Raw genomic sequence first — 25973 nt, 5'->3', positions numbered from 1 at the left:
TGCAACACCTTTTGCAGTTAGAAGTTAGAAGCTGTGTATGCAAGTACAATCCTTAAATACTCAGGGTCTGAGACACAATAAATGGGAGCAGATGCTGACGTTCAGAGGAGACTGGACAGGAGAGGGACCAAATGATGTACTGTAATTTTTTGTTTTCTGAAATCTGCCTTTAGGATCCATGTTTAACGACAGTAGTGCTCTACGAGTCTGTACTGTGGGCTTCATTCGTTAATCTTGGACACATTTCTCAACATTGTAGCATATATTATTATAAATAGATTTTTAACAATTGTTTTTTCTGAATAATAATGTATAACTTTAACAATTAATACATTGTGTCATGTTCTCACTAAAAATGACATTTAGTACCATGTTTTGCTATATAATGAATGAGGCTTGCTGGCTAGCTCCAAAAGTCTATTAAGAGAGTATAGAAATCCGTTAAAAATTTATTTCATTCTAGGCAGCAGTGTGAACAAAAGAGGTGTGCAGTGACCTAAAATGCTTTTGCTGTGTATAATAGGAGCAATGTATGTGTGTCTTGACAGAGCCAAGGGAATGACATATGCTGATAAAATGCAAGAAAAATGGAAAGTTAATGTAAGGAACTATTAATAACTCAGATGAGTATTAAATCTTTTAACAGAATACCGTTGAAGGGTTTTTTTTATACTGTAGCTTTAATGAATCCGTCTCCCAGTCTTGTGCCCAGCCAGGACAAAAGGGAGGTCTGTTTAAACAGAAAAACTACTGGCTTTCAGCCTATTAATTAGAATTAGTGATTTATTTTTAAGTCTACATCTGCAGTGCTTGCTGCATCTGTCAGTATGACTCATGCTTCAGTAGATTTGAATGGGCGGATGGAGTTTAAGTGACTCGGGGTGAAAAATCTGTGTTAGTACGATAGACCTGTCACGGCACAAATAATGTTGATAGATGCTTGTAGTTCTTATACACAATTCCTTAACCATATAATTGGATAGAAAAAAAAAAAGGTTTGCTATTAAGTCTGAGGTGTTTCTCTGTTTAAACTAGTAGGATTCAAGGGAAGCTATTTACGTCCCTAAACAGATTTGTATGTTAAAAATGATATTTTTATCCATTGTTGAATTTGACCTAACTGTAGGAAAGATAATTTGTTTTTCTGTTGATCTAGCTAGATCATTCTTCTGTATATCATAATCAGGTGGAAATGGATATTCAGTATTAATAGATAATAAACATCACAAATCCACCTCAAAGGCTTAGTTACTATCAATTGTCTTAATCAGTTTTGGATTTGAGATTTTTGTTTGGAGAAAATGGAGGAGTTGGATGTGAGGTTTTCATTTTAAATTAATTAATTAGTTCAAAGAGTTGATTTAATGCGCATTGGAGAATACATAGTCTATAACTTCCTCACAGTTACTTTTGCTCACTCTTCTGTCTGCCTCTTGTTTTATACAGTACAAGCTGTTTTATCTGGCACTTCACCAACCAGAAAGCTCTATAAACCAGCATTTCTGATCTTCATTGAAAGTTCATTTATAGTCTGTTTGGTGTGGGGCTGGCAGGGGGTTGGGGCGTGGGAGGGGGTGTGGCGTGCTGGCTTAGGGAGGGAGTTTGGGTGCAGGAGGGGGCTTAGGGCACAGGAAAGGGTGCGGGGTGCTGGATCCGGGGGCTGCTCATCTCTGGAGGCTCCCCACAAGCGGCAACCTGTCCTGTCCACTTCTAGGCCGAAGCATGGCAGGTGGCTCTACGCACTGCCTCTGCCCACAGATGCCACCCCTGCAGCTCCCATTGGCTATTTTTCCTGGCCAATGGAATTTGTGGAGGCAGCGTTCAGAGCCACCTGCCACGCCTTCGCCTAGGAGCAGCTGGGACAGGTCACGGCTTGCGGGGCGCTGCCCGAGGTAAGCACCCCCCGGAACCTGCACCCCCTCCTGCGCCCCAAGCCCCCTCCCACACCCAAACTCTCTCCCACTTAGTTAACTGGCATTTTTCAATTATCGGCACCCCCCATTCCTCCAACATGCCAGATAAAACAGCTTTTACTGTACTTAGATTGCAAACTCTTTGTGGCAGGAACCATCTTGTCATTGTGTACCTACTAAATGGGGCACTGGTCCTTGATTACAGCCATTAGGTGCTATTGCAGTACAAATAATAAATATCTGTTCCTTGTCATGCACTGGAAAATTTTGTTTCATGGGCATTTAATATATAATGGAATAAATCAAAGTGATATAGTGCCTGGAGATGTAGCTTAGTGCATACACACAGTTGCAGCCTAACAAAGGCAAGTGTAGTCAACATTCAGGGTATGAAGTAAAAACAAACTTGCTACTTTGAGATACCAATACTAACTCTTCTTATTTCCCCAGCCCCTTCTATGGAGAAGACTTTTACTGTGAAATTCCTCGGAGTTTTCGTCACCTGTCATTTTACATTTTTGATAGAGATGTTTTCCGAAGGGATTCCATCATAGGTATGTGTTTATAAAATGCCTATTTTCATTGTAGTTGTAATTGTTCAGGATTTTCCATGTTCATCAAACTATAAGCAGCTATATGAATTCAGGTCTTAGAATGGGCATTAATGATAGTGATTGTGATTTAAAAAAAACACACCACAAAAGAAAAAAGTTGTCTCCTATATATTATATGCTAGGAAATACAAATAAGTTGATGGGGAATGCAGATTATTAGTTTAATCAAAATATACAGTAAGTATTACAGCATTATTATTGTTAGCAACATAATTTATAATCACTTGATTTTATGTAGGACTTTGTGATGGGATGTACGTGGCCTTTTGTGGATCCCTGCTGGAGGGGCTGGGTTCTTGCTACACCCCGCCACAGGAAGGAGCAGCAGAGATGGGTCCTCCCAGCCTGCCTAGAGAGGCCTTGTAGAAGCAGCCAGTCAGAGCCCAGCAGGCTCAGATAAAAGCAGCTGCAGGGCTTTAGCTGGTCAGTTCCTGGCTGGGACCAGAGGGTCAAGAAAGGGTGCTCTTCTCTGGCCAAAGGAGCTCAACTGGCTGCATTTACTAGAGCTGGGAGTGAGAGGACATGACAAGTTTAACCCTAAGGTAACAGGTGAAGGTAAAGGGAGCAGGAGGGAAGAGGCCCAGGGAATGCAGCAGTAACTAATTAAAGGAAGCAGTACATGGCTGCTGTATGCAAGGAAGTTGGAACGGGTGACTCTGCGTTCCCCCACTGGCCACTAGCAAAGTGGTCTAAGTTCCAAGAAGGGGACAAGATTCTTTAAATCCCACCCTTCATTCTGGCTTCTAAAGGGCTAGCGATGGGGCTGAAGACCCTGGTGAGGGCAGACAGTTTGTTTGACTTTCCCTGCTCTGGAAGGGGTTCATCCATTTTGACTGTGTGTCTTGGCCGGAGGACTGAGCCACTGAAGACCCACCTAGTGAGGTCAAGTTTCAGAGTAGCAGCCGTGTTAGTCTGTATTCACGAAGAGAAAAGGAGTACTTGTGTTACCTTAGAGACTAACAGATTTATTTGAGCATAACCTTTCATGAGCTACAGCTCACTTCATTGGATGCATTACGGGGGGGGGGGGGGCGCGCAGGAGGAGGGAAAAGATTACAGTACCATACCCAATCTCAAGGAGGCACTCAAGGTGAGTGCTGCCGTCACAGGCCTGTAATCTCAAAAAGATCCCCAAATACTTTAAAAACTATCTGCATGTAGCATCACTAAAATACTACCACCTTTGGAGTAGGGGGCAATAGCTAATGGGTCATCTAGTATAAGAGTGGTAGGGGAAGGAGAAATTTCACCCAGAACATCAAGGCAAACCCTTACTTGTGCAAAGTCCCATGAGATTTTTCAGTGTCCATGCAAAGTAGACAAGACTTCTGCTTGTAGGATCCTGTTTGAAAGCCCGACGTGCAGTAAACTCAGTAGCACTTCATTTATCTGCTTCAGGGCTTGTCTATATGGTCACTTAGTGCAAAGCAAACTGGGGCGTTCTGTACCTGATTTAATCTGCCATGCACTAAGTGGCTGCATGGACCCTGCTGCCATTCACTAACAGTTCCATAGACAGGTTTCAGAGTGACAGCCGTGTTAGTCTGTATTCGCAAAAAGAAAAGGAGTACTTGTGGCACCTTAGAAACAATTTATTTGAGCATGAGCTTTCGTGAGCTACAGCTCACTTCATCGGATGCACCATAGAGTTCCATAGAGTTCTTTGATTTTCTCCTGTTTCAAACAAGTATAGTCAAAGTGCACTGTTACTGTGTGGCAGCAGGATCCACATGACGAGTGAGTGCTTCGGGGGTTAGTACGGTTCCGGAGTCTCCTGGAATCGGGCTCTATTTCACGGAGGCTACTGAAGCCAAACCGGGAGATTTTAGGCGGCTAAAAGTCTGGCAGTGCAGTGGGGCTAAGGCAGGCTCCCTACCTGCCCTGGCTCTGTGCTGCTCCCAGAAGTGGCTGGCACGTCCCTGGGGGGCAAGGGACTCTGCACTCTGCCAACAACTCAAACACTGACTCCACAGCTCCTATTGGCCGGGAACTGCAGCCGGTGGGAGCTGCAGGAGCGGTGCCTGCAGGCAGGGGCTGTACACGGAGCTCCACCACCCCTGGCCCGCAGGGACATGCCAGCCACTTCTGGGAGTGGAGTGGGGCCAGGGCAGGCAGGGAGCCTGCCTTAGCCCCGCTGCACCACCGACCGGGAGCTGCCTGAGGTAAACACTGCCCAGCTGGAGCCCACACCCCTTACCTCCTCCCTTGCCCCAACCCCCTGCCCCAGCCCTGAGCCCCCTCTTACATCCAAACTCCCTCCCAGAACCCTCAACCCTCACTCGCCCCAGCACCCCAACCCCTTGCCCCAGCCCTGAGCCCCTTTCTGCACTCAAACTCTTTCCCAGAGCCCCCTCCTGCACCCAAACCCTCTGCCCCAGGCTCAGCACGGAGCCCCCTCCCATACTCCGAGCCCGTCAACCCCAGCCCAGAGCCTGTACCCCTCCCCGCAACACAACAGCCTGCCCTAGCCTGGTGAAAGTGAGTGAGGGTGGGGGAGAGTGAGTGTTGGAGGGAGGGGGGAATGGAGTGAGCGGGGCTGCGCCTCAGGGAAGGGGCAGGGCAGCATGTGTGTTTGGGTTTGTGTGATTAGACAGTTGGCAGCCCTGGAGGTTAGTGTGCTGTAGGTTTACAGCCTGGCTGGCTGAGTGCTAACTGACCATCTAGACAATCAGTTAGAAGTATAAGGAGCTTCCTCAAGCCTTCATGATGATGTTGAGGAGCGGGGAGGAGATTTAAAACCCTTTTAATCAGTCATATAAATGTCAAAATGTATTTGTTTTAGGACAGGGTTTTTTTTCAAACTTTTTTATTTGTGGATGCCTAAAAATTTCAAATGGAAGTGCGGACCCCTTTGGGAAATCTTAGACATAGTCTTTGGACTCCCAGGGGTCTGCAGACCACAGGCTGAAAACCACTGTAACGACAACCTTTCACAGATCCCTTCGACAGTCTGTGGGCCTCTGGTTGAAAACCACTCTTTTAGGAGCACAGACATTTTTCATTATCCTTGCAATGTTATTTTTTATTTTAAAGTTTTAGATGGATTATTTTTTCAACAGTTTGACAAAATCATACATTATCTTTATTGTAAACAACAATGTTCCAGCTTAGTAAATCTGTAGTTCACAATGAGGAATACGTGCTTTGCTAAGTTTGTGGGGGCTGGAGGGGAGTGTGGAGAAATAGTTACAAAAAAAGTGAATATATGCTGTACAAATGCAGTATACAGTCATGCTTAGTGCATATAGAGTGAATCTATCTAGCGATCAACACACTTCTTCTCAGTATAGTTATTTCAGCATACAGTCACTGAATTCTTATAATAAAAAAAAAGGGAAAAAGACCTCAAAACTCTGCAGTTTTTATTTGATACTTTACACAAGGTGCATTGATTTTAAATCAAAGCAAATTAAATCACTGCGTTTAATCATGATTTAAGTCAGCAAGCAGGAAACATGGATTTAAATAATTGATTTGAACCTTGTTTTGCGGTTGTACTTTCATAAAGAAAAGGTTGATTCTCATTGATTAGTAACTATTAAAATATGTTGACTTGTAACTAAATATAGCCTTTACACTAAATTTGGTATTTTTTGCTAATAGGACACACTATATACGTATTTATTTAAGTGCTTACATAGCTTAACATACATTTGTTCAGATTCTTAATCTTTACATTTTTTATTATGTTAATAAATGGTAAATGATGCATTTCTTATTTACTCATGACTTGGTGTCAAGCTCTGTTTGGATGGAAATGCAATAAAAATACACAACAGATTTTTTTTATTAATTACATAAAACTAGCTTAAATAGGCTGGCTACTTAAGAGAAATAGTTTTAAATGAAAAACGTATTTTCATAAGCTAACTGAAGTTTTTTAGATAGTTGAATTAATATGAACCGAACTGATTGTTTCTGGTCACCATGTCCCTCAAGATTTTAGAGCTGTAGGGATTTATCTTTCACAGCTAGTTTATATTCAAGCTTCCCTGCTTTTTCAACTGCCAGTCAGTTTCTTAACTTTGAATGAATTAGTCATTGAACAGAATTAGCTGAGTAAACTGAAATGAAGAAAATGTTGTCACTACACCTGCAGAAGAGGCTACTGACGTCAAAAGCTGGTTTAGCATTTCAACAAACTCTGGTCTAGGTGCTTAGTTAGTGACGTCCACCATTCAGTGGTTTGACTTCTTTGAAAACTTTAGCAGAAAACGTGTACCACTTAAATCGTTGAAATAAAACTTAATATAATCTATGAAATATTTATTTATGCCTTAACATAGTTGTTATAATTTAAATTAAATTTTAAATAGGTTTATTTTTAAAAAGAAAAATTTATTTTTTTTAAATTTTTGAAAAAATCACTTTTATCCACTGATTTTTACATACAAACAAGCTAGGGATCTGAGTTATGGTTCCCTTTATAGCTCAAAGCTGAATTGTAGGTGCAGCATGCAGCTTTTTTTTTTTTTTTAAACCACGTATTAATAGAAAGTACTAACTATGAAAGAACATACTTGGGTGAAACATGTGGGAACCATAGCTTCGAAGTCTGTTCTGTGGGTGTGAAATTTTGACTAAACCTGTATTTAGTTTCCTCTTGGGTACTTTGCTAATTCTTCTAGGGCCTGATCCAGAGTCTGCTGAAACCAGGTGAAGTCTTTAAATCAGAGGTGGGCAAACTCTGGCCCGCGGGCCACATCCGGCCTGTCAGCTGATTTAATCCGGCCCTCGAGCTCCCACTGGGGAGTGGGGTCTGGGGCTTGCCTGCTCCCGTGCTCCTGGCAGTGAGCGGGGTTGGGTCCGCTCTGCTCACGCGTGCCACAGCTCCCAGAAGCAGTGGCATGTCCCACCTCCAACTCCTATGTTTAGGGGCAGCCACGGGGCTCCACGCACTTCCCCGTCCACAGGCACTGCCCCCGCAGCTCCCATTGGCAGGGAACTGCGACACCTGTGGACAAGGCAGCGTGCAGAGCCTCCTGGCCACACTGCCATGTAGGAGCCGGACGGGGGCTGCTTCCGGGAGCTGCTTAAGGTAAGCGCCACCCAGAGACTGCTCCCTGATCCCCCTCCCATCCTCCGAACACCTCAGTCCCAGCCCGGAGCACCCGCCTGCACTCCCATCCGAAGCCCTCACCCGTCCTGCCCCAGTCCAGAGCCCCCACCTGCGCCCTGAACTCCTCATTTCTGGCTCCCCCACAGAGCCCGCAGCCCCCAACCCTGATCCCCCTCCCACCCTCCGAACCCCTCAGTCCCAGCCTGGAGCACCCTCCTACACCCCAAATCCCACATCCCCTCCCCTGCCCCACCCCAGAGCCCACACCTCCAGCCAGAGCCCTCACCCCCTCCTGTACCCCAACCCCAATTCCGTGAGCATTCATGGCCCGCCATACAATTTCCATACCTAGATGTGGCCCTCGGGCCAAAAAGTTTGCCCACCCCTTCCTTAAATTTGACTTCAATAGACTTTGGATCAAGCCCATAAAGTAATAGCTGCATTTCTATGAACAAATCCTATTCCCAAGAAAATTACTGCCTATTTATTTAGTGACTCCACTGCATTGAGATACAAAGGCAGGTTTACTTAAAATAGGGATTTTATCTGATAATGGTAAATCTTTGTACAGATACTACAATCTAAAACAGAGGGGCATATGTTCCCCTGAGCCACTGATTGTTGGCATTAGAAGTCAAACCATTTGAAGGATTGTTTGGAGTCTTCTGTCCTGCCTTGAACTTCTGTCATTTCCAAAGCTTTACTGTGCTACTTGTTCCGATATACTTTTTAAAACTTTTAATATATGTTCAGAGTTAAGAAACTTTTCAGTTAGTAAACTGAACTCTAACATTTATCTAGTAAAGATTAGAGAGCTTTCCTCTCTAGACCAGTGGTCCCACAGGCCGCTTATGGCCCAATCAGCACACAGCTGCGGCCCACGTGACATCCTTAGGACCATACAGGTAGCATATATATTGTGTGAATGGGTCCACATAACACAGAGAGAGGCTGCGTATGTGGCCCACAATGGTAAATAGGTTGAGAGCTGTAGACAAATCAGGATGCCTACTATTCTTCACTTTAGGGTTTCTCCTGCTATCTCTTTTTTTAAGGCGAAGGGCAGCATTATCTTTGTGTGTTTCATTTCAAACTGGAGTGAAAGCGTGCAGACATCCAGTCAGGTAAAGTTCATGTTTCTGCACTCTTGTACTCCTGCTCAAAATGGATAAAATCTGAACAGCAGTCACAGAAGATTAGGTAAATAACATATCGAATGGATGGGAGACACAATGAACTGTATGACTGAAACTGCTACAATTGCCTCAGCACTCTGATACCTAAAGCAACATGAGTAGAACAAAGAATCAATCTACAGTGCTTCATGAAAGAGTGTAAGGAAGACCACACTACTGTCCTGCAGAGCTTTCTGGTGGCAACTTCAGCTTTCTCTTCCGGCGAGATGGCTGTTTCTCAAGAGGAGTGGGATATTGCACTGGGATATTGGAAATCGTGTAAAGGAGGAAGGATAAATTTGTTGGTTAAGGCACTGAGGTAGAACTCAGGAGATCTGGTTTCAGTACCCAACTCTGGCAGACTTATGTGACCTTGGGCAAGTCATTCAATCTCTCTCTACCTCAGTTTCCAGTCTATAAAATGGGGATAATACATCATTTCTCCAACTCTTTTTCTCATCATCTCAGATTTTAAGCTCTTTGGAGCAAGAACTAGCTCTTCCTATTTTTGTGTACAGCACCTACCACAGTGGGACCGTGGTGTTGGCTGGAGTCTCCAGGCACTTACTGCAATACAAATAATATTCTTAAAGCTCCCTGAACTAATTTTTTAATCCATCAAGGTGGTTTTGGACATATACAACTCCATTTATGGAACCTCTAATAGAAGGCATTTCAACTTAAAAGACTCATTAGTGTAAAATCTTAATTGCTGTACACTCTGCCACTTCTCAAATGTCAGGATTTAGGGCAGAAAGTAGGGAAATCTCTTGATTTGAATAAAAAAGAAGAAATTATGAAACTGAAATTTAAACTTTTTGAAACTTCTTTAAGCTTTGGAGCCTTCTTTTAGAAATTGGAGAAAAACCCATGCTCCTCTGATGGAGAGACTCTCTTGTGTGGTAGTAAGGAGGTGGTCCTTCCCTTTCTAATCTGATCTTGCTGATTCTTCATCTGAAGAAAGGAATTCTTCCTAATAAGGACTACAGTCTTGAGGGTCCTGGAAAGGAGAGTTATCCTGGTCAGACTAACTCTGGCAAAGCTAAGACAAGGGCTGGAGAGTAGAAGAGGGAGGAGCTGGATTCACTAAATAAATAGGCAGTAATTTTCTTGGGAATAGGATTTGTTCATAGAAATGCAGCTGTAACTTTATGGGCTTGATCCAAAGTCTATTGAAGTCAATTTAAAGCAGGGGTGGGCAAACTTTTTGGCTCGAGGGCCACATCTGGGTTTGGAAATTGTATGGCGGGCCATGAATGCTCATGAAATTGGGGTTGGGGTGCAGGAGGGGGTGACCCTTTCATCTGCCAGTGCCCAAAATGTACTGCATTGTTGCTCTAAAATTTATCTACTGCATAGGTATTTATCCTTCTGGGTTTGTTTTTGTTCACAGATGTCTTATAAATAGGAAGAAAATATCTGACTTGTTTTGTTTTTGCTGGCTCAAGACTTCATCTCTGCTACACAATGTGTAAGTTACACTTCTACCTTTGATGCCGGAGAATTCACTGTCACAACAGGCCAAGGTAGAAATATAAATATTTCAAATTTGAATTAAAAAAAAAAAGACACCTAGTCAAAGCTCTAAAACCTTGATAATTAATTTACAGTAAATAAAAGCCCCATCAAATATTAATTATTCAGAAGGAACTCTGACAGCATACTACCTAAAAACCCCTACCCTCTCAGCATTCTGGGATGCACGCACTTAGCCCTCTCCAAAACCCCAAATCAAAAAGATGTCAAATCTATCCCATCAGACAGGAAACAGACAGTCAAGTTCACAACCTCTGCAAGCAATATTTGAACTATATTTTAGTGTCCAAAGTTTCCTAACAAAAATGTGATTTTCATGGTTGGCCTGAAATATACCCATCGGTTTCACTGGAGGGAAGAGGACACCCCTTATTTCTCTCTCAATAAGTGAATGGGGCAGTAGGGACTAAGAGTCCAGATGAAGTGAGACCTGCACATATGGAGACCCCTGACATGGGAACGACAGAGGATTGAGTGTCATTGGTGGCATGAGCAAAGGCCTGGAAGAAGTTGGGACCAGATACTGAGCAAAGGGGAGCTTGTGGAGCCAGATGAGCTGGAGTGGTAACACTGAGGCATGAGAAAGCACTGACTAAAAGGAGAGGTAAAGGCTGGAATAGGGGTGGGAGTGTGTGTGCACTGACAGTAGTGAGAAGAAGCTGAGGCTGTCGAGCCATGAGCAAGAGAAGGGAGACCAAAAGGCTGTATTTGGGACCTAGGCATGGTCCAGAGAGAAGTCTCTATGTAGAACAACCCTCCCCAGGAGGCACCTAATCCCACAGGATATAAATGCCTAGGTTGTCAAGGTTCTAGAGCTTTGACTAGGTGTTTTTGTTTGTTTGTTTTGTTTTTTAATTCAAATTTGAAATATTTATATTTCTACCTTGGCCTGTTGTGACGGTGAATTCTCCGGCATCAAAGGTAGAAGTGTAACTTACACATTGTGTAGCAGAGATGAAGTCTTGAGCCAGCAAAAACAAAATAAGTCAGATGTTTTCTTCCTATTTATAAGACATCTGTGAACAAAAACAAACCCAGAAGATAAACACTTATGCAGTAGATAAATTTTAGAGCAACAATGCAGTATATTTTTGGCACTGGCAGATGAAAGGGTCATAATGATAAACACATTTGTGAGTTTTCATGTTTCATTATTACGTCTGCATTTTCCTGACGCTAACTTGCTAAGTCATTCAGGATCTTCTAAGCTAAATTGATGATAAAGCTGTGAACAGCTGTGCCTTGGATGTATCTTGGATGCCAGGTGGAATGCAACATGTAATAAAGACAGAAATGCAAGGCTTGATTGGTCTGAAACATGAAATGTTTCTATTTTTACATATATGTAATGTGTGTGTAAATGCAAACAGTTTACTATGAAAATAAGCTGGTTATGTCAAACTGTCCTTGGACATTGTGTATCCCTGCTTTGGCTTGAGGGATGTTACCCTGGTATAACCTATTGTTTTTAAAGCATGTTGAGATACTTTGAGTAGGAAAGATACTATTGCAAATGAAACTGATTCTGTTCTCATTAGGGTTTATTTTTTGTGTGAGAGAAACCAGAATAGCTTTTCTTCCCTTTAAAATAAAATAAGCTTTTTTCTCTCCTACTTCAATCACACATACACTCCTCAAGGAATTTGGGTGAGAGTGGTAAAGCAAAGACGACAAATCAGGATGTATGTAATATAGGAAACAATTGTCATCCAACTCTTCAAAAAGGAAAAGGATTTGGGGGGTTACACTTGGAAAAACCATTGAGACTAGTGCATCTCAGCAGTAATAAGTAAACCAGATACGTCTGGGCACAGTGGCAGAAAGAGAGCAGTATCACTGTCTTAATACCTGTGTAAGGAAATTGTAAATACCCATTCTCCTTTGAGTGTCCTCTACATATTCCCACTCATGGGATGCTCCAACTGGTGGAGCCTGAAAGGTAGAATTCTAGCTAGCAGTAGCTGTTGGAGCACTCATGCCCCTCCTCCCTGCAATGAAAGTGAAGAGTTCCAAGGTGAGGATATAAAAGGGGCATGGTGCTCCAGCTGCCTCAGTTCCTTCTAACTGGAACCAGGTGAACAGTTTGTGTGGAGCTTGTGGGTGCGTGATTAGATTTAGATCTTAGTTGGTAAGTATTTAAATGTTGTTAGTTACTGTTTTAGTGATTGGTAATATAGTTAGTTACTTGGATGGAACTAAAGAAGAAACCCTTTTCCAAAAGACGTTTCTTGTCCAGTGCATTCCCTGCGTTGGATATGCATGCTAGATGCCTGGCACGTTTAGGGAAAGGACCCTTGCCTTCCAAGTGTTCAAAAAGCTCTACTTTTACAACAAGAGCAAAGACAGACAGAATAGGCTTCAAGCAATTCTGTTACAAGGACCAGTCGTCAAAACCATCTGGAACCAGGAAAGGATATGGTTCCAGAAGAGCCCACAGATCTGCACTGGCACTGGATGAGTCTGCCACTCAACCACTAATGCTGAAAAACCCAGAGTTAAAGATCAGAAAAAGAAACCCTTTGAAGGTGTCAGCCTTCTATGTTTAGTGCCAGTCCTTTTAATAAAGACTTGACTGGCCAGAGACGTATGAGTTTTCAGTCCTCAGTGATGTTCACCTCTTTTAGAAGAGCCAATCTGCAGGAGAAAGCCCTTCTAAACAATGTATGTTTGAGGAGCTGAGAAGTGATATCTATCTTCATGGAAAGGTGAGGAGACATTCTTTCTTAGATATGACACACTCAGATCCAGATGAGCCGATTCCAAAATTTAGGCTTGAGAAACTGGTGAAATGAGGGAGTACTGAGGCACCAGAGGCTGGTAATAGTGTGGCACCACAGCAGATTGGCTCCATCCTCTGTTCGGGCAGAGATCAAGTCAGCTATATTGATGGAACAAGAAGAGCTTGTATGACAGCAGACTCAGATATGTTTTTCTCCAGCAAGGAGAGAGCATGTAGAGGAATTCAGAATTTCTCCTCTCCTGCCACCACGTAAAACGTCTTTGAATTCTCTGGGGAGGAATTTTTCTCCAATTTCCTTTGTTCAGCAAGGGTATTACTGTCTCCAGTTCTGTCTGAACCAAGAATTACCTTTTGCAGAACCGTTTTGCGATCCATATTCTTCCTCTGATTAGAGGTATTATGAACAAAGATACCCTTATACCTCAGATCTGTTTGGGAAAAGATTTATTTTTATATATATAAAAATTATATATATTAAATCTTTTATATATATAAATATAAAAGATTTATATATAGATTTTTATATATATATAAAAATAAATCTAATCCAAATATGGGTTTCTGGCCTGACTGGCAAATAACACCTTGGGTTTGATGGCTACACTGTTTTTTTCTGGCACCTTACCTTCTTATTCCCTATGTATGGGAATAGGTTTTCTCTGATTCAGTTCAGACAGGATGTACAATTACTGGATACAAAAGAACCTAGAAGTCCTGCTAAATCTCCTACAGCAGGGTGGGAATTTTTTTCAGAAGAGGAAGAATTAATGGAGTTCAGGGAGTCAGATCCAGACTCTGGAGGAATGACATCCCCAGAATGTAGGGGACAAGTTAGCCTTGTCATCTTGAGAAGATGTGATGCCATTCCATGAGTTAGTGGAGTCTATGGCGTATACATTGGATATTCCCTAATTTTCAATTGAGGAATCACACCATCCCATTTTTTGATATACTGGGAGCAGCTACTAGACCAGTGGTCCCCAAAATTTTCAGGGTCATACATCCCCTTACCTCTGTCTATGCCCACCCCCACCCCCCTGGAACTGGAGCTGCGGCTGCTGGGGCGTTGGGGGATGCAGACTGGGTAAGGGGGCTAAGGCTGGGGCTGGAAACGAGAGCCACATCCAGGAGCTGAGGCCGGGTGTGGGGCCAGGCCATGGTGGGGAAGCAGAGGCTGGGGATGGGGCTGGGCACAGTGCCACGGTCAGGGGCTGAGGCTGGGGGCAGGGCCAGAGCAGAGTTGGGTGTGGAGTGGGGCTGGCCGGTGCTCCCTCTCCACCCCCTGTTGGGGCTGGCCTAGGCCCCGCCAGGCCCCCCTTGAATGTTCCTCTGCACCTGTATAGGGAGGCTCACCCCAGTTAGGGGACATCTCAACTAGACCAAAGTTACACTTTCCTTATTGGAAGGGTTGTGCCCACCAGCAAAGACAATCTGGAACGATCCTCCATCTTCCACCTTTATCAAAGAAGGCTGACAAGTTGTCCCAATTACCTTAGGACAGTTTGGCCATGTTCCACACCTACCTGACTCCCAATTCATTGGGTGTAGAAGTGGCTTTGCGGAGATCTAACAGTGCTCAACTACAGTCCACCCCATCTGATGCAGGGAAAAGACTAAATGTCACTGGCAGGAAAAGTTCTTCTACCACTGTAGCCATGCATATTTCAAATTATGAGTCTGTCATGGCAAGATACCAGTACCCTCTGTGGGGGAAAATGTTGTTCATCATACTTTACATGAGGAGTTTAAGAGATTAGCAAATGCTCTACTCACAGAAGGCTAGAATGTTGCTAAATACAAATGGAGAGCAGTATTTGACTTTTCAGATGCTTTGACTAGAGCAGTAGCTTCAGCTATCATTTTAAGAAGGCATGCATGGCTCAAATCAGTAGGCCTGCCTAATGAGATGAAAATGAGGATTGAAGACCTTCCTTTTGAAACGTCCTATTTAGTGTACAGATAGATGAAATGCTAGAAAAGATGAAAAATGTGATATCTACAACTAGATCTGTGGGCTTCTTTACAATGAATAGGAGATCATATCTAGCTTCTAATTTTAGATATCAAAGACAATATATGTCTTCTATGTCGATTCTTCACTGATAACAGAGGAGGAATTATTATCCTCAGCCTCAGTCTCATGCCTCTCAACATCAACAGCAGAGGAAGAAGTCTTGTAAGCCTCATAATAAGGGGAAGAATGCCACAACTTCATCATCTGTGATTCCTACAAGGCCTCAGATGTAACATAAGGCTTTAGAGTTACAAACCAGCCCAGTTGGACATTGTTTACCCTCAGTTTGGGAATCACTTGTGCGAATTTTACCACAAATGGGAATTAATAACATCAACTAGGTGGATCCTGGAAGTTATTGCATGCAGGTATACTATTCAGTTCAAGATGTTCCTGTGCCGGCATCCTTGGGGGTGCAGCCTAGGCCTGTGAGACCACTGTGCCCCCTTATATGTCCAGCCTAGGCTGTCTCTCACAATGCTCTGCTAGTGATAAGCAGCAAACCCCTCCAGGTGCTGTTATCACTTAGCACAACAGCATGTGGAGCCCCACACCCAGCTAGATTGCACGAATGCTCCCAGAGCCACTCATGAATCACACAGAGAGAGACACCAGCCGAATCCCCCCAGCTCCCAGCACTGTACCTCAAGACTATACTGTCTTGCACTGCTCAAGACCTTTCTTGAGCAATGCAAGTTTATTAATTGGTTCACCGCTTCATCAATGGAAAGTGGAGATACACAAGCCTTTGTAAACCTGAGCAGATTTGCCCAACAGTTCAGGAAAATTTACTGGTAAAGATAAACACTAAAGCAAGTTTACTGATTACAAAAGATAGTTTTTTAAGTGATTATAAGTGATAAGCAAAATGTCAGAGTGGTTACCAAACGAAAAGAAAATATAAACACACAGTCTAAACCTTAACCATTATCACACTAGACAGTATTTAGATCAAGCAATATTTTCACCCCCCCTGGATCTTACAGTCCTTAATATACAGGTTTGTCTCATAAACCTGGGCCAGTTTCCTCTGTTGGAGTCTTCAGTCTTCTGAGCATTCTTGTTGCTTGCAGTCTGGGTGGGGGTGGGAGGAAGGAGAAAAGGAAAAGCATGGGGCCACTCTGTTCTGTTTTATACTCTGAGGGCATGGCTACGCTTGCAGATGTAGAGCGCTTTGAGTTAAACCAGCCTTCGGAGAGCGCCATAGGGAACGCCCTGCAGTCTGTCCACACTGACAGCTTCGAGCCCACTGGCATGGCCACATTTGCGGCACCCGCAGCGGCATTGGGAGGGGTGCATTATGGGCAGCTATCCCAGCATGCAAGTGACTGCAACGTGCTTTTCAAATGGGGGTGGGGTGGAGTGGAGTGGAGTGACAGGGAGTGTGTTGTGTATGTGGGGGGAGAGTGGGTTTTTGGGGGGCTGAAAGCATGTCTGCATGCTGTCTTGTAAATTCAGACAGCAGCAGACCCCCCTCCCCCCGCCTCTCTCTTACACATACACACACACACACACACACACACCCCACCCCATTCCACAGCAATGGTTGCTTTGTCCCGGAGCAAATAAGCAGCCAGCTGTCATAAACGGAGCTTTCAAAGGACATTTCCGCATTCCTGCAGCGAGTTCAGAACAATGAGAAGAGTGGCCGCTTGACTTAAGGGGATTATGGGACGTTTCCGGAGGCTGATCAGAGCACAGTAATGCAACACCTCGTCACACTGACACCGAGGAGTTTCAGCCAAGGCGCAACAAGCGTTAATCTTCTCGCCAAGGTGAACTACCAGGAGCTCTCTAGGCGTGGAGTCAGAGAGCTCTACGTGCCTTGCCAGTGTGGACGGGTAGTGAGCTAGGCCTCTAACTCGCAAGTGTAGCCAAATCCTTAGTTTATATGCTTGGAGAATACAAGTCCAAGCATGTCTGATGGGCATTGCTGAGTCACTAGGGAAGGTTGAGCAATTCCTCTAGTGTGGCCTTGCACACGTGAGTCATTAAATTGTAATTCCTTTGCAGGACAGTGGCTGTTGATGGTTGTTTGACATCCACCCGGGCGTTGGTTATTTCCTTTGCCCTTGTCTCAGGGGATCGAATATCTGGGTGATTCCCCAAATCACAGCATATTTTAGTGACAACCATACAACACATTCTCATAACTTCATATGTATTAATGATATACATATTTAGATGGAACAATGTGTTCCAACAGATCATAATCTTTCCCGTGATACCTCACATGGTATGCTTTATATGAAATATCACAGTTATATATAGATGAGGAATATGGGGGCTACAGGGCCCGCCCCCGAGGTATGGAGTGTGTCAGTTCCCTACCCCTCCAACAACTGACTTCTGTTATCCTTGGTCAAGGATCATGCTCACCTTGATTTGGTAAGAGCAGAGATCTAATCTCTAGTGGAGTTAGGTGCAGTAGAAGTGGTATTACCAGATCAGAGAGGAAGAGATTGTTTACTTTTGTTTTCCTAATTTCAAAAAAGGCAGGGGGCCTTTGCCCTACTTTGGATTTAAGAAAATTAAACACCTATATAAAGAAATTTTGTTTCAACATGTTATCTCTACCTTCTATAATCCTTTCTGTTTCCCTTCAGGATTGGTTTGCAGCTATGGATTTAAAAGACCTATATTTCCATACGACCGTAAGACCTTGTAATCAGAAATACCTGTTTTTTATAGTGGGAGAGGACCATTTTCAGAACAAGGTCCTCCTTTTTGGGTTGTCTACAGCACCCAGAGTATTTACAAAATGCCTAAGTGTAGTAGAAGCGTTCCTAAGCAGGCGGGGGATGTTTGTGTATCTGTACCTGGACGATTGGTTAATAAAAGTGTCATCCAAGGAAGACACCCTACTGCATGTAAAAACAAATGTTTTCCTCTTTGCCAGTCTGGGATTATAAATAAATTGGGAAAAATCCATTTTAATCACATCCTGAAGGAAACTCTTTATTGGGGGAATACTAGATTCAACTATGGCAAAAGCTTTCCTTCCAGAGGAGAAATTTATAAAAGTAAAAATGTCTCTAAATCTCCTTTATCAATCCCCACAACAACCACTACCTTTTTTTCAGTGGTTGCTGCGTCTATTGGTGTCAACCGTGCCAATGATGCCATCTGTTCATCTTCAGATGAGGGAGCTTCAGAACTGATGACCAGTAAATTACAGACTAGGGACATGTAATGCAAACTAGTAACTCCACCCCAGCTTTTAGCACCACTAACATGGTGAGCAAATGTTCAAAGTGTAATGAAATTATGCCTTTCAGTTCCCGTCCTCCATTGGAAATACTTGTCTCTGATGCATCCACACTGGGCTGGGGGGCACATTTGAACAACAGGCTGTTAATCAGAGCCTCATGGGTCACCAAATGAAAAGTATCTTCACATCAGTGGGTTAGATCTGAGAGCAACAAGATTGATTTAAAGTCATTTCTACCTCAGGTCAAACACAAGGTAGTTCAGGTGGTAACGGACAATATGATGGCATTATATTATCTGAACAAGCAAGAAGGGGCGGGGAGACTTATTCCCTACTGTTATGTATGGAGTCAAAGAAACTTTGGAACTGGTATATAGAGTATCATCATCCACTAGCAATCCATGAAGCAGGGAAGCAAAACACGCTCGCAGATTATCTAAGCAGGTCAACATGTCAGATGCACAAGTGGTCTTTGAAGGACTAAATAGTAAAACATCCTTTCAGTTTTGGGGAGGGATTCCCACAATAGACCTCTTTGCATCCAGCAGCAACAGGAAGTGTCAGAAATTTTGCTCAAGCGCAGGTGGAGACAGGGAATCAATACTGGATGTCTTTCTAATACATTGGGGTCAGGGCTTAATGTATGCTTCCCCCTTATTTTCCCTCATGCAGAAAGTTATAAACAAGGTCAGATGGGCAAGGATAAGGTAATTTTAATAATACTAGTGTGTCCCAGATGACAATGGTATCTAGACTTAATTCACTAGTCAGGAGGGCTAATGGAGCCTCTGGCACTGGAGTTGTCACAACACCACAGAATGGTTTATCACCCTGATCTTCAGTCTCTTCATCTTAAAGAGTAGGGAGTAGGACTCTGGGAATGTCAGAAAACAGTTGTTTATTACAAATGCAAAATGTATGGTTGCATTCCAGGAAATAGCCCACACAGAAGTGTTATAGTTGAAGATTTTTATTATGGATTTCCATGTATGATATGTATCCATATACAGCACCAGTTAGTTATGTTGTACAATATTTATTATACCTTAAAAAAAGCAGGTCTTTCACTATCTTCAGTAAAGGTTAATCTCCCAGCCATATTAGCGTATCACGTACCTGTGGGGAGGAAATAAATTTTTACTAATGATGTAGTTAAAAGGTTCTTAAAGGGCCTAAATAATTTATACCCTCCAATAAGGTGCTCTATGCCATTTTGGGATTTAAACTTCGTGCTTTCACATTTGATGAGACCTCTCTTTGAGCGTTTAGGAAGCTATAATTTATTTTATTTGTCTGTTAAGACAGTGTTTTTAATACCCTTCACCTCTGCAATGCTTATAAGGCTTATAAGCGAACTACATGCATTATTCACTGATCTGCCCTTTATTGGTTTTCATACATGCCCAAAGTTTTTACCAACAGTGGTGTCCAATTTTCATATAAAGCAGTCTATAATTTTACTGTTTTTCCCCCCAAACCATATACATATGGTGGAGAGGCTATGTTACATACTCTAGATGATCTAGCCCTTTATTTAGATAGGACTAAACAATTCAGACAGCACCAAAATTTATTGCTTATGAAAGAGAGAATGAGGGAAAAGCTATTTCTGTATAAATGATTTCAAGATAGGTTAGATTATGTGTTAAAGTATCTTATGAATTGAAAGGGTTGTCCCTTCCTCAGGGAGTTAGAACACTTTCTACTAGATCGAAGGCATCCTCTATGGCTTTTTCTAGACACTTTTCCTCTAATAAAAATATGTAGAGCTGTTCTGTTCACACTTCCACTAAATTCTACTGCTTAGAATCTAGCTCTGATGCAAGATTTGGCAAAGCAGTCCTGCAGTCTCTATTTAATTAGGACTTTGTGGTCCCACCATCCTGGGTCAGATACTGCTTTACTAATCTATCTCCTGAGTGGGAATATACAGAGGACGCTTGAAAGAGAACGGAAGGTTACTTATCTGTAACTAGAAAAGGAGTACTTGTGGCACCTTAGAGACTAACCAATTTATTTGAGCATAAGCTTTCGTGAGCTACAGCATTGGATGAAGTGAGCTGTAGCTCACGAAAGCTTATGCTCAAATAAATTGGTTAGTCTCTAAGGTGCCACAAGTACTCCTTTTCTTTTTGCGAAGACAGACTAACACGGCTGCTACTCTGAAACCTGTCATTACCTGTAACTGAGGCTCTTAGAGACAGACTCCGCAAATTCACACTTCACGCCTACCTCTCCCTGCTACTTCAGACTCCTACTTACTAAAAGGGCTTGGGGTCGTAGGGGAAGGAACTGAAAATCCTCGCTCTGGGACGCTCAGTGTTCACTGAAGGGACAGGCGACTGAGGCGTGTGAGCACTCCAATGGCTAGAATTCTACCATTTAGGCTGTACCAATCAGAGCATCCCATGAGTGTGAATATGCAAAGTCCATCTCAAAGAATCTCAGTTACAGAAAAGTAACCTTCATTTAATTCACAGTTAGTTTTGAGTATGTTGGGTATTCCCTTTCACTTTGGTGGAAATATTAAATGAGAGAAAATAACGAATGCAAAAAAGGCAGTTAACGGCAGTACATTGTAGCAGAAAACTTCTTCCTTAACCTAGCCAAATCCTGAAAAGAATGACTGAAGAAAAACAGCTCCACTTTAAGCCCCCAGCTGGTATTCTCATGGGCGTGTAATGAGTAGCTCAGGATGCAGACCCATGACCTTGAGTGTACAGATCAGTTAAAAACAGGAAACATGCCACCTCGTCAGATCATTTAGCACAACACTAAGAGAATACAGAGTAGCAGCCGTGTTAGTCTGTATTCGCAAAAAGAAAAGGAGGACTTGTGGCACCTTAGAGACTAACCAATTTATTAGAGCATAAGCTTTCGTGAGCTACAGCTCACTTCCTCAGATGCATATCGTGGAAAATAAATTGGTTAGTCTCTAAGGTGCCACAAGTCCTCCTTTTCTTTTTACTAAGAGAATAGTTAATCCTGTATACCTTTCTTGTGACCGATACACAATTATTTATCCTCTGCTTCAATCAAAAGTGTAGGGAAAATGATGACAAGATTCTATTTATTTTGAAAACTTATACCCCTAACACTAACGTGAGGACACTTATTTGAAGCAAGGTTTTTTTTGTTGTTTTTTGTTTTTGTTTTGCTAAGTGTTTGCACATATACATGCTGTAACCTGGAAATAATAAAATCTTGTGTGTAATGAAGTGCTTTTTGAGGTGGGGAGATGACTTCACTGTGGGCCAAATCCTGGCCCTCTCCTACATGAGAAAGGAGCTCTTACTCCCAAATAGAACGTCTCTGTGCTGTCTGATTGACTTGTGGGTTAGGCTGGTGAGGTAGGGGGCAAGGAGGTGGTGCTTAGATGTTGTGTTCAGGCTCACTAAGCTGTTACCTGGAGGGCCAAGGAACTCGTGCAGATAGACCTAACGTGGTTCTGTGAGGATCCTTCCTCTCTGCTGTGCAGTCCTGACATTGATTGCTGCTACTTTGGGCCTTTGTGGCCTCTGCAAAGCTGCCTTCGGTGGGCGTGAAACACCATTTGTGACTCAGAGAATTCTGGCAGGTTGCATCCTTCCCTCCACCCCACTCCCCACTGCTTAGTCTGGTGGAGGAGCTGTGGCAAAGTGAAGCCAATTAAAGGCAAATTTGTTTTTTTAACTCTAATTTTGGTGTATCCTAATATGCATCCTCTGCTTTGGGCAGGCCCCATAACCCCTGAAGCGTTCTGTCCAATCCAGTGGAATGGAGGCGGAGTTTCTTTCTCCTTTATCTATGCTGACATGTTTACTGAACAGCTGTGCTTTTCTCAGATGAATACTTTCAAAGCTGAGGAGATGCAAATCTTTAGAATTGTTACAGTTTGGTACTGAGGAAACACACAAAGCCCTCCTTTCGAAGTCCTCATTGTGACATTTGCTCTTGACTTGAAGGAAGACAAAAAAAGAATCCTATACTAAACCAAACATATTATTAGGAAGCAGTGGGAAGTTTTATCTAGAGCAATAAATCCGTACTAGGATAAATCAAGATTATAGGAGGAGAGAACTAATTCTGCCTTTTATCATGCACTGGACAGAAGTAGCTTATGGGAAGTAGGAAGCTGTGACTGTCATCCACTAGACCCATAAGGGAGTAATAAAATAGTGAACAAATATAAATAAAAATAAAAACCATACAAATAAAGAAAATCAATAACTGAGTTACACAAAAACAGTCTTTAAGAAATCAGCTCACAAATTAGAATTAGCCTGAGATATAAATTGCTGTACAGTCTATTCAATTACATATACACTTAGAAATTTATACTTACGAGAAGGAAAACAGGTATAGTTTGGATTATATACAAAATATATTAATACACAAAAATTTTTGTGAAACAGAGTTTACATAACTGACACAACCATAAGAACAAGGAAATGAAAATTTATGCTACCTAACAATACCTACGCTCTACTTCTCCACTCTCAGGCCCACAACTTACCCATTCCCACAGCCTTAACGCTGTCCCTTCAACTTCTCATATTTCGCATGCCTTTTTACCAAAGTACCCAACACTAATAGTTGTTCGTGTTTGGGACAGCAGTTTCTTGTATTTGGCAAAGGAAGTGCTGAAAGTCTGGAACCCCTTGTGAGGGAAAAGATAAGATTGTGGTGTGTGGTCTGAGGTGTGTTGTATTAATTTAAATGGAATAAATGGGCCCAAAGGAGTCAAAGATGTTAACATTAACAACCTTTCCTGTTTTAAACAAGGCACAGGGTTCCACGTACAGAGACCTCAGCTTGCTTAGGAGATGGCAAACACCATTACAAATCCTTTTAAGCTTTTATTAAAGATACAGAAAAAGAAAGGAAAACAATTAAAGCGTTTGAACTGTAAAATATGAAGTAAAACTTTCATGTTAACAATATCCCTTTAGCTGTAGAGAACGTTTAGAAGGAAAGAAACCCTGCTTGACTGGCTCTTAGATGATATTAAAGATGGTAATAAATGTACTTTTGAGGGTGGGGGAGAGAAAAAGTTAGTTAGGATGGGCTGGAGCTGTTGCCGAAGTCTGTTCCTGTTTCCTAAAAGACCAAACAAGACAAATACACACAAGAGGGGAGAGAAAAGAATAACGAAGACAGAAAATGTAGCTTCTGTGTTTGTTGCTAACTGTCCCTTTCAACCTCACTTCTGGAAAAACATAAGCACAGTGTTTGAATTGCATTTGTTTGCGCTGCAAAGTAGCACTGTTCAGTTTACTGATCAAAACAGTTGTACCTCCATATTAATCCACTTGGTGCTGGATGAATGAATCCATGGTCCAAAAATATTTATACTGTAGTTACATATTATAGCCCTGATCCTGCAATTGGATCTGTGCAGGCTTGCCCTTCTGGAGCTCAAAAGAAGTTGTCCAAACTCTGCACAGATCCAGCTGGAGAATTAGGGCCTGTATAATGTGTCAGCATATGTGCTGTTAATATTCTGATGTAAACTAAATTGCCTGAGAGCTTTCTATGGGAAAGTTCCATGAAATGAAGGTGACTATGAATGGAATTGGCTGATGAAAGCGTGCCAGGGACATTACTTGTGAGGTAATTGTTACATGCAGAGTCTGGCTAGAGAATTTGTGCACTGGATTAGAAGAGTATCATAAGCGAAAGTGAACAAACAATTTCAAATGAAAATCCAAAGACATTTTTGGGAGGTCACCTGTGGATTTACTAGTTTCAGAGTAACAGCCGTGTTAGTCTGTATTCGCAAAAAGAAAAGGAGTACTTGTGGCACCTTAGAGACTAACCAATTTATTTGAGCATAAGCTGTCGTGAGCTACAGCTCACCCGATGAAGTGAGCTGTAGCTCACGAAAGCTTATGCTCAAATAAATTGGTTAGTCTCTAAGGTGCCACAAGTACTCCTTTTCTTTTTGTGGATTTACTGTATTCACATGCTCATTAGAGAAGCCAGTTTGCCAAGGTGCTGCCTGTTGGACCATAACAATTGAAGCCTAGAAAATACATATCCATAATTCCTCTACAAATACACTCTCAATAACGTAACTTCACCAGCTATGTATTCCCCATAAATAATTCAAATATCTGCTATCTTACACTATAGGTTTGTGTAATTTCATGATTGGCGTCCTGAGAAGTGAGAGTCATTAAGACTGCACATCCAATAAAAATACTGTAATGAACTTGATGGCTCATTATTTGGCACTCTGTTAATCCCCAATATAACATCCAGCCAGTAGAGGGGTCTAAGACAGGGGTTCTCAGACTGGGGGGTTGGGACCCCTCAGGGGGTCACAAGATTATTACATGGGAGGTTGCAAGCTGTCAGCCTCCACCCCCAAACCCTGCTTTGCCTCCAGCATTTTAGAATAGTGTTAAATACAAAAAAAAGTGTTTTTAATTTAGAAGGGGGGTTGCACTCATAGGTTTGCTGTGTGAAAGAGGTCACCAATACAAAAGTTTGATAAACACTGATCTAAGGACAGGAAGGGGAAGTGTTGAGCTGAGGTCAGAGGAGTTCACGAATGAGTCAGAGGCTGCACAGAATTAGTTAGGAGCAGAAAGCCAGAGGCAGGAATCTGGGGGAGCCTGGCTGTGGAGAGAGGGCAAGGCATCAGGGGCAGCACATGACTCCTCTGTCTGGGGAGATGGATGGCACCTAGGCCATGGCCCCGCCCCCACTTAGCCTCCTCCCCTGAAGCCCTGCCCATGCTCCACCCCCGTCTCTGCTGTTCGCACCTCTTCACCCCCTCCCCTGCCCACCAGCTGGCAGGCTGCTCACCACTCATGTGTGCCTCTTCACCCTCTCCTGTGAGGCCCCATGTAGGAGGAGTTGGGAAAGGAAGAGGCAGAGCCTCAGGAGAAGAGCGGTAACGGGGCCTGGCAGTGAATCGCAGGCAGGGCCCCAGCTGGGACGCCCTCCCTTTCAGTGGTGGCATGCTCCAAGGGCGGCATGTTGGCTGTCTGGGGAGGCATCGCCTCCCCTGGCCTCTTATACCCGCCACCTATGCAAGGCACTTTAGGCATTGGGGCTAAAAGGGTGGGAGCTGGCACGGGAAGCAGCTTGTTGGTGACAAGAGGGCCAGTGGTAGCTGTAACTCATAGCTACTTGGGAGAAGCTAGAAAACAAGGGAACACTGTGTGGAAGGGTCTGAACGCAACCGAGAAAAGGGCTGAATGCTGGTCAGGGGATACTTCAACACATGAATTATAAAACTTACTTAAATGCTCATTCAAGTTTTCTTGTAAGAAATCAAGCTAGAGTGTGCCAACAAGGTAAGCGATTTGAGTTTATTAGTTTGTTTATTCCCTGCTTTGGGAATATTATCTATAGATACTTGGGCTTTAGTTTGTATGCAATAGGAATATCACTGACCCTTTGCCACGCATGGTAGATTTAGAGGCCTTGCAGGTAGGTTTCCCATTGGAAGATAAATCAGCGACAGGGCATTTTTCTAAGTGTATTTTTTTTTATTTACAAACTGTACACAAGTCCTGATTCCTTGAATGAACTGCACACAGGCAACTCCCTTTTGCAGAAACTTCAGGTACAACACCACTGCCCTTTTACCAAAAGGCAGCTGTCTTGCATCTGTTTCTCTCAACTTAAAACACTTTGTTCACTGTGCCTTCATCAGTCAGTCCTTGGGAAACCATCTAGCCTAAAGCTGCTCTCTGAGAATCACACGGTCTTCTGGGAC

General features: G+C 42.9%; 1 protein-coding gene across 2 annotated transcripts in view; it reads left to right on the top strand.

Moving 5' to 3' along the window:
* Positions 1–25973, top strand: part of RASA3 (RAS p21 protein activator 3) — a 262533-nt gene that overhangs the window by 140971 nt on the left and 95589 nt on the right. For both annotated transcript variants that reach the window (XM_084627979.1, XM_084627978.1), the window contains exon 3: positions 2364–2467. In XM_084627979.1, coding sequence (XP_084484105.1) covers positions 2364–2467 — 104 coding nt within the window. The remainder of the gene's footprint in view (positions 1–2363; positions 2468–25973) is intronic.

The sequence above is a fragment of the Lepidochelys olivacea genome, assembly GCF_965140295.1.
Source record: "Lepidochelys olivacea isolate rLepOli2 genome assembly, chromosome: 1".
Taxonomy (NCBI): Eukaryota; Metazoa; Chordata; order Testudines; family Cheloniidae; genus Lepidochelys; species Lepidochelys olivacea.
The sequence above is the reverse complement of the archived record's forward strand: the minus strand, read 5'-3'. Positions and strand labels throughout refer to the sequence as shown.